The 14,203-nt window shown below is 45.6% G+C and overlaps 1 protein-coding gene across 3 annotated transcripts in view; it reads left to right on the forward strand.

Annotated features, from left to right (window-relative positions):
* Window positions 1–309: 309 nt before the first annotated feature.
* COL26A1 (collagen type XXVI alpha 1 chain) overlaps window positions 310–14,203 on the forward strand; it is a 228,148-nt gene continuing 214,254 nt past the window's right edge. For all 3 annotated transcript variants that reach the window (XM_034752568.1, XM_034752570.1, XM_034752569.1), the window contains exon 1: window positions 310–903. In XM_034752568.1, the coding sequence (XP_034608459.1) occupies window positions 752–903 (152 nt within the window). In that variant the 5' untranslated portion in view covers window positions 310–751. The remainder of the gene's footprint in view (window positions 904–14,203) is intronic.

Genomic DNA, 14,203 nt, shown 5'->3' on the forward strand with positions numbered 1-14,203 from the left:
TTGTATTTTTTGTGTATAGGAGATCCCCTCATCCTGGGGGCAGAAAAGAACTGCCCCTGCCATGGTCACACACACCATTCCCCTCCCCCCAACAACTGTGAGTGAAATTAACAAGCATGCCAGAAACTGCTCCTAACCCCCCAGGGCTCAGGGAACAGCTGAGTTTAAACCTTTCTTATGCAGGGGGCAGGCTTCTCCCTCCCTCAGCCAGTCTCCTTTTCTTACCGGTCCTCCATACCGGCCGGTACCGGCTTACTTTCACCTCTGGCTGCAAGTGGATCCATCTGTTCTCTCTCTCCCTTGCAAGGCTCAATTTCACAGTGATCCGCAGCACGTGTGAAGCCCTGCAGCCGTCTCTCACACGGGAAGCGCCGGAGCAGTGGGGGTCTCTGGCCACGTCTTCGAAGGGTTAATGGAGAAACCCCACGCCCCCTTTGACGGAACTGAACCAACCTCACCAAATTTGAAAAGGCATCCGGAGCTGCGTGTGCGCCCCGGGCTCAGAGAGCCAGCGCCGGACACGGGGTCCCCCTTGCTATGGGAGCAGCCGCCAGGGCTTAGCTTGCGGAGAGGACTTGCCTTCCCTTTCAAAGCCAGGAGCGGACAGCAATCGGTGCCCTGCAGGGAGCTCCTGCCCCTCTAATCCCAAACTCTCACGGGGCCCCCCTCTCGTCTAGTCGCATGTCACGGTGACTCCCAGGCAGCCTCTTGGTGCAGTTTGGTGTCAACAAAAGTATTTGTAGCTGTAAAGATGAACCGGGCTCTTTTCTCGCTCTGGTTCTGCTGTTTCTATGGATGTACTGTAGGGACCGGTTTCCTCTATCAATTCCCAGCCTCAACTCTACAGCACAACTACCCCGAGCAGAGCTCAGGGTCTCCGGGCAGCGGATTCGCCAACCGCCGGTGAGTAAATCCAGATCCAGTCCGTCTCTTCCAGTGGCTTTTGCCTTGTCCCCTACTTAGCAGCAGGGCTGTAGCAGCCCCCTTATCTCGCCCAGTGAAATGTGAGCCCCGTTGAATGGAAACTTTCCCCAGTAACTGTAACCACCACGGTGGGGAAGCGCAGACTTTTATAACGCGTGCACAAGGGACTTCAGCCTTTCTGTGGCTGTACATCAGGGATGATCTCCCCTCCCGCTGGTCATTTAGAAATTGCTGCTTTTGGTGTCTTCCCCAGCATGCTGATGAATTGGGAGTAGAAACTCTTGTGTTAAAAAGCCTTTTCCCCCCTCGGACTAGCCAGTAGGAGGCAGCCCATCCCAGAGGGAGCCCGTGAGGTTCCTCTCCTAGTCACTGGAGACCCGAGAAGCTGAGCGTTTAGGTGATCTGATCGACATCATTCAACATGAACCAGAAAAGCCAAGTTCTTGTTAAAATCAGCCCTGCTAAACTGCCCAAAGAGACCTGGTTTAAATGGCCAAGGAAAACAGGAGAGTCTCTAGGGCTAATTTGCCTCATCCTGTCCTGCAAAAGCGCATTGTGCATTTGTATGCAACCTAAGAAATGTCATATCTGTTGGAATCCATTAGCCTTTGTTTAGGAAGCACTAATTAAATTGAGGACTTGATCTCTGTCAATAAGACTCCCTGTCTTCCTCAAACCAGGTACTGGGGAATTCTGAATGAAAACATAACCCCAAAAGGGTTTGGAACCAACCACAATCTTCTGATATCACCAGACTGTGTCCACTAGGCTACACAAGAACCTTAGCTTTGAAAATGACTGAAATGTAACATGCTATGCCAGTAGAGGGAACCATTATAGTCCAGGGAATGCAACTAAAGGTTGTTCAGCTCAACAAAGAAAAAACCTAATTACAGGTTTTATACAAGGGCTACAGCGTTCAAAAGGGAACCGGGCTACAATGTTCAAAAGGGAACCAGTCTCCGGTAAAATCAGTTTCACACAAATTTAATGTAAATCACCCTTAGTTTATTACGTCTTGCTGCTTTAACAGAGAAAACAATTTAGATCTGTGTCCCCCTCCCCCTTTCTCCCTGAACTTCTCTAGAAGTAAAACAGCTGTTCAAATGAATGAGTAGCTCTGTACAGTAACACAAAGTGGCTTAGGAGTCTTTCAAAAGTATCTTGATCTTAAGTCACTTTTTAAAATTCACTGTTGTATCTATTGACCCCTTAAAATCAGAGCGTGAGTGGTAAACATTCAGCATTTGTAATAAACCCTGTTTTTCTCTTTGCTGTGCCAGTGCAAATCCCTAGAGCAGGGGTAGGTAACCTATGGCACACGTGCCGAAGGCGGCACGCGAGCTGATTTTTCAGTGGCATTCACACTGCCTGGGTTCTGGCCACTGGTCCGGGGACTCTGTATTTTAATTTAATTTTAAATGAAGCTTCTTAAACATTTTAAAAACCTTATTTACTTTACATACAACTATAGTTTAGTTATATATTACAGACTTATAGAAAGAGACCTTCTATAAACATTAAAATGTATGACTGGCACGCAAAACCTTAAATCAGAGTGAATTAATGAAGACGCGGCACACCACTTCTGATAGGTTGCCGATCCCTGCCTAGTGGATGAGTTAACACTGGTGTAGAAAGGAGCTCATACCACTGTCTTTTATCCTGGTTTTAAAGCAGAGTAGACTGCAACAGTGTCTCTATATTATAGGTTTACATCAGTGCCCTCCTCCCCCCCCCAAAAAAGTGTTAACACGCATGACTGTAAGCATGTCAGGGCAGGGAACGTCTTACTCTGTGTTTGTAAATGTAAAATTACAGGACTAATATAATATAAAATTAGGGAACTAATGCAAGAGACATGTTGTTGCTCCACAGCATGACTCTCTAATATCGTAGGACCAACATGACTGTAACTACACTGCATAGAACGAATATAAATGTTTCTCAATAATGGTATGTGGGACTGTTCCAGAAATGGAGTATTCATCCAATGAGAAACTTTTACACTTCAAAACTAGTTCCTGTTGGAAATAGGAACAAAGAGTCACAATATCAAACCATTTCATGCATTAAAAAAGTTTCAAATCTGAAATGTCAATTCATTTTGATCGAAAAAAAATGTTGTGTTTTTTTTTTTTTCCCCTCGACATTTTGAAATTAGACTTCTCATTTAGCATCTCCCTTTTGGAAAATCGCTCTCTTGTTGAAATTGACATTGTACTATGAAAAGTGTCTGCTCAGACAAAACTACCTTTTCCAGTGGGAAAAATTCCAATGATTTCTAATGTTGTTGGGGTTGTTTTGGGCGATGATTTCTTAATGTGAAATTTAGGTTGGGATAGCTGTGGTCTAGTGGATCAACATGTTGTGGGGACTTGTGATGTAGGTTCATTCCTGACTGTCAACCCATCTATCTGGGTTTTTATAGTGTCTCCATTGCTGTGTTGTCTGAGACCCTCGAGTCATTCAGCAGTCGGGGTCTCTACTAAGACTGCTACATTTGTGGTGATATGTTTGTAGTCTGAATGCACAGCCACTCAGGGATTGGAGTATAGCCCCCAAGAGCCTCGTGCTGAGCAACTGCAGATCACAGGGACTGCATCTCTCAGGAGGTGGCAAATATCCATCACGTGGCAAGAGCTGTTGGCCACAAACTACTTGGTTTATATTCAAACAAGTAACCAAGCTGTAAAAGGGACCTTTAGCTTATTGCCAAGCAATTGAACCCTCCTGTGCTCAGGGCTGGTGCAAGGATGTTTTGCCCCCTAGGCGAAAAGTCCACCTTGCGCCCACCCCACAGCCCTGCGGCAGCTCCCCGCCCCACCTGCCCTGAGGCGCTCCCCCCGCGGCAGCTCTCTCCTCCCGGGGAGCCGTGTGGCAGCTCCCCACCCCAGCTCACCTCTGCTCCGCCTCCTCCCCGAGCACGCCGCCCCGCTCTAATTCTCCTCCCCTCCCAGGCTTGCGGCACCAAACAGCTGATTGGCGCAGCAAGCCTGGGAGGCGGGAGAAGTGGAGCAGAGACGGCGTGCTCGGGGAGGGTGTGTAGCAGAGGTGAGCTAGGGTGGGAGCCCTGCGGCAGCTCCCCCCCCCCGCCCTGCCCTGAGGTGTCCCCGCCCCGGGAGCTGTGCGGCAGCTGATTGGCGCCGCAAGCCTGGGAGGTGGGAGAAGTGGAGTGGGGAGGAGGCATAGGAATGCTGTTAAAAAAAAAAAAAAAAAAAAAAAAAAAAAATTGGGGGCACCGCTTTTTGGCGCCAAATCTTGACGCCCTAGGCAACCGCCTAGTTTGCCTAAATGGTAGCCCCGGCCCTGCCTATGCTAGTTTCCTGTATAAGTACAATATAACATGGCAACTTTAGCCTTCCTCGGACTTTTGTATTCCGTGCTGGGGCTTTAAGTGGAAGATGACTAAAATGGTCTAACAAATGTAACTGCAAGAGCATGGACATGTAGGAAGGCATTGAAATTCCAGACATTGTTTTTCCTTTTGTTATTCCACTAAATCATGTTCATTTAGGAAAACTCCTACTGTCTTGGCTTTCTAATTGTTTGATGAATAACTTCCTTCCGTGTACATTTCATTCTCCAGCACTAAGGAAAAGGCGTTGGAGCAGCAGAAACACGTATGGGCAGGGGGGAGGAGATGGGGCACTCCTGCTTTTCTGAACGAAAATAATAGGCCTGTCTTGCCTTTTCAATCACCTTTATTTGTTCGTTTTCTGAAAACTGCATTTGTTGGTATTTGAAGCCTACAAATACTAACAAATGGCATTAGAGATTTAAAAACAGCAGTGATAAGAGTAGTGCTGAGTCACTAGATCATAGCCTAAAATAAAGAACAGTACAACGTTAAATATGTGACTGATGCATTGCTCCAGGATTAGATGTGTGCAAAAGTGCATGGGAGAAAAGCTATATTTAGGTTCCAGTTCGACAGCCATTCAAGCATTTGTCCAAGTCTATCCCTCTTCAATAAAGCACTCAGGCATGTACGTAATCTGTTCAGTTGGGCCTTGCTAGGGCAAAGAAAAAGATAAAAGATGTCTCTTTGGGTCTAACTATCCTTTCAGAATAGGCAATGGAAGGGAGTCTTAAGTGAGTTAGTTGGTGGTGGGTTTTAGTGGTTAGAGTAGGACACCGGATTCTGGGACTCCTGGGTTCTACTCCAAGCTCTAGACACATTGTGTGTCTTGGTAAAGACACTTCAACCTTTTTGTTCCTCAGTTTTCCCCATCTGTCAAATAGCCCTTACCTCATGCACAGGGTGTTGTGACAATTAAGGGCCTTCCTCATGAGAGGTGATGAAATCCTCCAACTCTCACTTTTACGTGAGTGGATGGTGCTTAGTGCCTCTTCCGCTCAGGCCTGATGTTTGGGTTGAGCTTCTGGGTTAAAGGTGCTAGGCAGTGTGTATATGGATCGTATGAAGCGTCTAACTATCAATACAGAGCACAAAATTTTGCAACACCTAAAGCTAGCAACCGAGGCCTAGTTATCTCTAAAATCTCAAATCTGATCTAATCAGCAGGAACTATCTTTTACTACAAATTTACACAATGCCTTGCACAGTGGAGCCATCATCTGATTTAGGGCCTTTAGGTGCTACTATAAACTGAAGATGATGGTTGTAGTTGTTTGTATTACCATAGCACCTAAGAGTAGCAGTAAAAACACTCTCCCTCCCCCCCCCAGGCCAGCTATAGGGGCAGGTGACTGCCTGGGATGCCAGGCCCGGGGGGCACAGACTTGGAGATTTACAGATCCTAGCATGCAAATTTATCATCTTGTATGGCAGATAAATCATGCATGCAAATTGTGCATTGAAATCATGAAAAGGGCTACAAATGCAATAAAAATAAGGTATTCAAAAGTTTAACAAATGGGGGGTGGGGGGAGGAGCCTTGCCTGGGGCGCCATTTGGTCTAGGACTGTCTGTGACTGTCCCTTATCATTTTTTTATCATAGTAGGAAGAAATTAGCCCTCCTGGTCACAACTTATGAAATTGAATAATGTACATGAGAAGTTCTGGTTTGATTGGTATTAATTTTTTTCTACTAATAAAATGAATATACACATAGAAGCAAAGGAATAGAACTAGATGAAGGTGTAACTTGTGCAGTGATTTTAGGTCTGAATATCTGAAAGTGGCCACTGATTTTTGGGTGCCTAATGTGAAACACCTTTTGAGCCTACTTTTCAGAGATGTCGAGCATCCCCCAGCTTTAAAAATGAAGGGAAACAATTATTTTCCTTCAAGAAGGACTTTTTCCGCAGAGGCCCACAGGATGGATGGTGTTGAGGCATCTATCGGAGGCAGCTGTGTGATGTTTGGGATAGGCAGATCCAGGGCCGGCTTTAGGCCAATTCCACCAATTCCCCCGAATCGGGCCCCGCGCTTAAGAGGGCCCCGCGCCCAGTGGCAGGGTCACCCAGAGTGGGGGGGCAAGTGGCAGAGAATCCCTTCCCTGGCTAGAGGCACCTTTTTAATTTTTACTCACCCGGCGGCGCTCCAGGTCTTTGGCAGCGGGTCCTTCACTCGCTCCGGGTCTTTGGCGGCACGTCCTTCATTGCCGCCGAAGACCCGGAGCGAGTGAAGGACCCACCAAAGACTAGGAGCACGGCCCGGTGAGTACAAGCCCCACGTGTTTTTTTTAACGTGTTTTTTTTTTTTTTTTTTTAAGTCATCCCTGTCAGGGCCCCGTCGAAACTGTTCGAATCGGGCCCCGCACTTCCTAGAGCCGGCCCTGGGCAGATCTCTTTTCCATGTCCCCAGGGTCAGCATTAGACTTGCTGGGGCATAGGGAAGAAACTTAGGAGCTAGAGCCCAATCATATAACAGTTTGCAGGCCTCCTGTCCTGTGGGGACCCAGGCAATTGCCCTGCTTGCTAGCTGCTAATGCCAGCCCTGCATGTCCCATAAACTATTGACTGAAGCCATGGGGCATTAGTTGAAAAGGTTTGGGAAGGTCAGTTTGAATATCCTAACAGCCAGCTTTCAAAACTCCTAGTATTCTACCCCTGCAGCAAACTCTTTGAGGGAGAGACGAACAGATAATCTATAGGCTGAGCACTACTCTTCCCATCTATAGACTGCAGCCGGTGTGTGCGTTCTGAGGGAGCTAGACAGGACTCAGTTTTGCTGGGGGCAAAGGAATATAGCTGAATAACTATACCTTTTTTTTTTTTTTTTTTTTTTTAATGTTGGTGTAAAGTACCCTGGGGCTGCTACATGCTATCGTATGGAAATGTATACATTCAGTTCTAATCTTGGCTATGCACAATCAGGGCTTCCTTGAGCCCTGGCCCCAGCACCTCTTTCATTACAAATGAAGCGCTGTCTAAGAGGCATTGTGACAATGCCTAGTTGGCCAAATTACCTTGGCTTTTGTGAATGGCGAAGGAGTTTGGATTTTCACACACAAGAGCTAAACTGACTTGAGTCTTTTTTGCCATTTATCCAGTCAACTAGGTGATCAACGAGACTTCACTTTTTTTCCGCCCATCTGGCGGATAATGGGCTCTCATAAATATCCAACACAGTGGCTGTCACAGAAGTCTGGGAATCAGGATTTCCCCTCCGTCTTGGTTATCCCATATATACAATTGGAATCCTTCACTCTAGGCATGGCTATGAGGGTTAATTCATTCAGGTGTCATAAAATTGTTGGCTGGAAGCCACTAGGCCCTAACGGGGGTGTGGGTGTATGTGTGATTTTTTTTTTTATATAAATATATATATAAAAATTCCATGGTATAATTAATATATTAAACTGTTTCTAGAATAGGTGTCAGCATACTCCTTGTTCCCTTTCCTCCATCTGTGCCTGGCAAACTGGAGGACTTGTGGGGGAACCTCTTTTTCTTTCCTCCCCAGTCTCTTGATGTGGTTTCTATTTTGGGAGTTACTTTCCATCTGACCTATGCACAGAAGGCTTCAGTTAGTAGGTCAAGCAGAGAGATCCAGCGGAGAAAGGAGAAAAACCAGGAGGTGCTGACTGGGAAGGACTCTGGCTGGAGTGATCCAGGGAAGAGGATGGCACAGGGGAATTTCTCCCAGCTGCGGTAGCAGTACAGAAGCATGAGAACCAGTGTGAGTTGTGGCAATCCTTCTAAAGTCTATCATGCACCTGGGAAACCTCTGTGTTACATGCTGATAGAAGCTGACTCTTGGCAGCAGAGTGCTGAGTGAAAGCGTATCACCTTTGCATTAAAGTATGCCACAAAATGATACGCAGTCCTGCATTGGCTGCCTTAGTTGAATCTGGAACAGATGAGAATTGGTTTTGGTATGTGGAGCCATGTGAAGTCAAGCATATTTTTTGCAAGGTTCCCTTGTGTTGTAACATGTGCAGGGAGGGGGGAGAGGGAGCACATATGGGGCAATTTGGTCTGGCGGGATGTTGCGGTATTTGGCCCCGTGCTGCTGTAAATTAACATAACTTGCAACAAACTATAGTCTCACACTAGTGTATTGCCGTATGCAGCATGGCATTGCAGCCAATCAGGTTAATCTGAATTGCAATGCATTGTCTCACTGTCGTGTTGGCTCACGTTACTGTAAATCACTAATGTATATCAAACAGTACTTTTCTATAACTCTAAGTGCAAATCCCTTAGACTTGTAACCCTACAGATATATTTTTGAACGACTATACAGCCCAAATATTTTGGTTCTGTTAGTGTAATTAAAAAGCCTGCTAAAATCTCTTCTGAAGATCTGCAAGGGGCAGACCCGTTGGAAGCTGTTACAAAAACTACAGCAACATATCGATTTGCTTGGGTAAAGCCCTTTGCAACAATCAAAGACTCTCTAATTACATCTGTGAGCCCATTCCGAGTGGTTATTGGCATCTGTGAGGCTTTCAAAGCAGCTCCTAGATCTGACCATACAATTTGGCTGAAGTTTGATTTTTCAGCTCAAAGGTGCAGGGCTGGTTCCAGGCACCAGCTTGTCAAGCAGGTGCTTGGGGCGGCCGCTCCGGAGAGGGGCGGCACGTCCAGGTATTTGGCGGCAATTCGGCGGATGGTCCCTTACTCCACTTCAGAGCGAAGGACCTCCCGCCGAATTGCCGCTGCAGATCGGCGATTGCGGCTTTTTTTTTTTTTTTTTTTTTGGCTGCTTGGGGCGGCCAAAACCCTGGAGCCGGCCCTGCAAAGGTGACTGTGGAAGAGCTGACTTTCCTAATGGGAAGGTGGAAATGCTGTAGGAAAAGAACTTGGATCCATCCTAGCTTCTCTCTGAATGCCAGTTCATGAGCTGAAAGCAACCAGAAGCCAAGCTGCTTGGTACCAAACGCTTCTGCTAACTTGTGGATTAGGCCAGCCTGAGAATCTGATGTCTTTAATTTAGTACACTTTGGTTTATGTATTTGCTCTGCATCTGAGTTTTCATCCTGTGGGCTCAGGAGCCAAAATCCACTTTGTGGGGGCATTTACATGAGCTGTGCTGTACCTGATGTTGGAAATTAAACACTAGCATTTGGTTTGAATTCCATGTTCCCCACATTGTTTATGAGGCTAGTACTAACAGAGAGCCACAGGAACTGATTATGTTAAAAGAAAGAAAAACCTCTTTCAGCCTGCACCTGTTCTCAGATTTTGTTTGGCAAAGCGTTATTCTATTATGCTTCTACGTATGGGGTCTGAACTATATGATCAGGGGAGGGGGCAGGGGAAGAGAAATTTCCCATTTAAATTCATCCCATTTGTTACAGCATAGGCTGTGTTACAGCCTATCACAACCACTAATTTATGTTCAACACTAATATTACTTAGTTACAAATACTAACTCGGGTGTTCTGCAGTTTCAGCTGGGTATGGCAGGCTTATTCTTTTCCTTTCCTAAACTGCTTGTAGTATTGCTTTGAGCTGTTAAACGGCTGCTCTGTTTGCCATAGAGGTTTCTGAATTTTGCTTCACTCACTGCTGATATATCATATATATATATACCATGCAAAAAACAACCTCCAAAAACCTACATGAAAAGACTATTAAGGTCTTAAGTGAAGTATTCAAAAGTCAGCAAACAGCATGGCTAAGTTTTCATGTGCAACCTTATCAAAATCCTAGAATATCATAGAATATCCGGGTTGGAAGGAACTTCAGGGGGTCATCTAGTCCAACCCCCTGCTCAAAGCAGGACCAATCCCCAACTAAATCAAATCTCTGGCCTTGTGCAGCATAGTCTTTAACATGCTAGTATGTTATTTCAGAAGGGCCCTGGCTCATTCAGCGTGTTGAATGGATCATGCACAGTAAACAGGGCTGGCACCAGCGCAGCAAGCAGGTGCTTGGGGCAGCCAACGGAAAGGGGCAGCATGTCCGGTTCTTCGGTGGCAATTCGGTGGCGGGTCCCTCGGTCCCTCTCAGAGGGAAGGACCCGCCGCCGAATTGCCGCTGAAAAATGAAGCGGCGGCGGTAAAGCTGCCGCCGAATTGCTGCAGATCGCGGCTTTTTTTTTTTTCCTGCCACTTGGGGTGGCAAAAACGCTGGAGCCAGCCCTGACAGTAAATGAGGCAAGGGTATGACATTTTAAAAACAAACCTGTGGCAAGGCAAAGTGAAGTGGAAGGGCGCACAAAGAAAAATTACTACTTGGCAATCAACGTTAAAATCCAAACTAACTTATTAAATATATTTTTAAAATTCTGTTCTCCTCGCTGTTAAATGAGTGCCCTCATCTCATTCACTGTACACCGTCAAGGCTATTCACTGAAGACCGAATTCGGATTTCAGATACATCAGTGTAAACTTGGAATAAATCCACTGACTTGAATGGATTTACTCTACATTTACAACAGGTGCAATTGCAAATAGTATTTGGCCCAGAATGAAACCTGGATCTCACCCTGCCTCTTTCAGTGTACGTTGTGTCCAGCCAGCCCACAGACTGAGATGGTCTTCTGTGGCAATAACAGTATATGATCATACAGCGGCACCGAGAGGCAGAGTTGAGGGTTCTCTGCAGCCTTTACTTGGACACGTCCTGCAATTTGAATGCTTCACTTTGCAACCTTAATCTTCTTTTAACTTGGTTATTTTGTATGGAATTGCCTGCTGTTTTTTTTTTTAAAAAAAGCCAAGCAAACTTGAATTCATTATTTGCTAACACAAAAAAGCAGCCTAAAACAATAAAAAAATGTAAAGGGTTTTGTTCCACTTTACAATAGCCCACTGAGTGAGGCAGGGATTCTCTGCTCCACTGCCCTACCTCAACCACTGGTGCCACCTCTTTGGCTCCTTGTTTTTTCCCCTCCCCATCCAGTTGATCACATGAATAATTGGGAGATGTTGCAAAACAGTGTTGTTAAAAAATCTGCAGTGCATGCAGTGGCTACATATTTTTCAACTGTTATCACTTGGCCAAATGAAACTCAGTTTCCAACAGATCTCCTTCCTAAAGACTGACTTCCTCACCCAAACCACTGAGGGATTCGAGCTGTTTAAAAAAAAATTTTCTTTTAAATAGTGGAAAGGGTGGGTTTTTTGTTTTTACTCTCTTTTTCTCAAATGGCTGAACTGGGTTTGCTGCTTTGGTTTGTTTTGTTTTAAAATCACCATTGGCCAGAAACCTGGGCTGGAAAATTTCATCCCAATAGGTTGAAAGTTTCTGGACTAGGGTGACCAGACAGCAAGTGTGAAAAATCGGGACAGGGGGTGGGGGGTAATAGGCGCCTATATAAGAGAAAGACCCAAAAATTAGGACTGTCCCTATAAAATCGGGACATATGGTCACACTATTTTGGAAGCCTATAGTCTGAAAAGGCCTTTAATTGCAGCTTTTAGCGAGCCTTATCTGTAACTATCCCAACACCCTCCAGCTATAGGGGATGGATTCTATTTTATTCCCATTCACAGCGGGTAAGGGAGTCCACAGATGTCAAGTGTTATGTTGGTATAAATGAAAGGAGACTCAAGCCCCTAATATACAGTATAACTCTGCATCTGATAGCGTGGTAGAAGGGTTTTACTGGCATGAGTTTGGGACTGTTGTAGGTCAGCCCTTCTGAATGCAATTTTTTGTGGAATTGTAACCAATGCAGTATCCCAAGGATAAGACCAGGACTACGCTGTACACAGAGAGGTGAGAAGTGAACTGCTGGTGGGGTACAGCCACATATGCATCTAATTACTAACCAGCACAAAGGAAGTTGTCGTAATTGCATTACCGTTACATGGCATCTTGATTGAGGTGTTTTTTTCTCGCTGTGGATAAAGGGCTAAATCTTTATTAAAATCACATTCGTAACTCAGTGGCTACTAGACCTCACCCCTTTATTAAAATGGGGTCCTGGAATGAAGTACTTGTGTGAGAAAGAGATGCTATGAAAGAGATGGAATCTCCTAGCCTTCCTCATTGGAGCAGCGACACGGTTGCAAAGGGTGTTGCTGTGATTACTGCAGTAATGCTGCTGCTGTTTGAAAGCATCTGTTCTTGCCACTAGAAATGGATTAACCTCAAAGTTCCCGAAACAGCCGTCCTGTTCTTTATAGTAGCTCCCCTACTCTGAGTACTCTGCAGAATGTGGCCCTTGACTTGGGTCAAAACAATGACCGTTCAGTCAGAGGGCAAAACTCTGCTCTGTGATCCTACAACAGATTGCAACCCCGATACTCCTGTTTCCCTGCACATGAAACTCCACTGGGTGTGACTGGAACAAAACTTTGTTTTTTCCCAATTATTATTGTAGTACCTACGATCCCCACTCATGCACTAGGGACCCCACTGTGCTGGATGCTGCACAAGCACAGACTAAAAAGATGGTCCCTGCCTGCAATGATTATTAAACTAAGTAGTAAATGATATATAGATCTAGCGTCTCAGGGGTGGCTAGTGATTTTGGGTGCCCAATTTGACACCTACAGGGACCTGATTATTCAGAGGGGGTGTTCAGCTCTTTCTAACATTGGACCCTGTAAAGTATCTGAAGTTAGGCACCGACAACACTAGTCACTTCTGGAAAATTTAGGTAACCTTGTCTGCTGACAAGAGCGGGAGACTGGGTGTCAGAGCTGGGTTCCGTTCCTGGCTGTGCAGAAAATTTACTGTGCTGTTCGGGCAAGTTAATTCTCTGCCTCAGTTTTCCCCGTCTGGAGAAAAGTACTTCACATGACTTTTGCAGGGCTTAATTTATTAATGTATGTAAGCCACATCCACTCAGAGATGGTGCTCTGTGTCCTCTCTTGCTGTTTCGTCCACATAGAGAGAGAGACTCAGCTTGCTACAGTCTTGGCTAAGAGAGCTGGCTTTTAGCTTGGCAGTAGAGGCTCATGCTTTTAGATTCAAAAGTCACAGGTTCAGTCCCTTCTGCTGATGGTCGATTCAGGGGTGCTGTATTTGTCTCAATGCTTTATTAATCTTATAGCAATGCAAAGTATTAGTTGCTATAGTCATCACAGCAACTGGCAGGTCACTGAAGTGTCCCTTGCACTAGTTTGGGATCTGGCTATGTTTTGGGCCACTGCACTTTGTAAGCAGGGAGCATTATGACAAAGGTTCTGAATATTCATTTGAATTTACAATACATCCTTGCTGGAGATTCATAATTTTCCCTCTTCGCTTGACTCATTGCAAGGATTGCACTCTAGGTCATGTCTTGTTTATGAACATGTGCTCAGCCTCCTCCTATAATCAAGACCTTATGATACATTGTAACTAGAGCCGGGTGAACTATGTGTAGCAAACAAAGTATTTGTCGAATGCAGCATTTTTCTGATTGTGAATTGTCCAGGAGCAGATCTCTGTGTCAATAGACTTGTTTGCTGTTCACTGTTGTTGAACTGTTTTGACGTGACTCTTTGACATGAGCTTTTGATATTCACAAACTAAAATTCCAGCTGGTCTGATTAGACACATTGGTCACATGGTATATTTGTCTGCCCTGATTGGACCAGAGAGGGATTTGGCTAGCCCATGCAATGGGTGCCTGCTCCCTGGGCACTTCAGAAACCAGGAATGTGGGGGTGGAGAAGGTGGATCTGGCACTCTGTGGTTTGACTGGCCATTCACCCTATGTGGTGGCATGGGTGGACACAGGTGCTGTAGACGTTGCTTGAGGCTTGAGAGGCACCATGGAACAATACACTGCTCTGTATCCTGGAAGGAGAATTCCTCCCTCCCTTGGTCCCTGAGGAATTCCCCAATCTGCAGCTTGGGGTAGCATTTGGGCTTAATGGCAAATGTAAACCCCTTTTTTGTGTGTGCGTGTCTGTCCGTCTGTCCCCATCCTTCGGTGCCTGACCCACAGAGGGTTATGGGTCTCTGTTACAGCTTTTACCT

Source organism: Trachemys scripta, chromosome 18 (genome assembly GCF_013100865.1).
Source record: "Trachemys scripta elegans isolate TJP31775 chromosome 18, CAS_Tse_1.0, whole genome shotgun sequence".
Classification (NCBI taxonomy): domain Eukaryota; kingdom Metazoa; phylum Chordata; order Testudines; family Emydidae; genus Trachemys; species Trachemys scripta.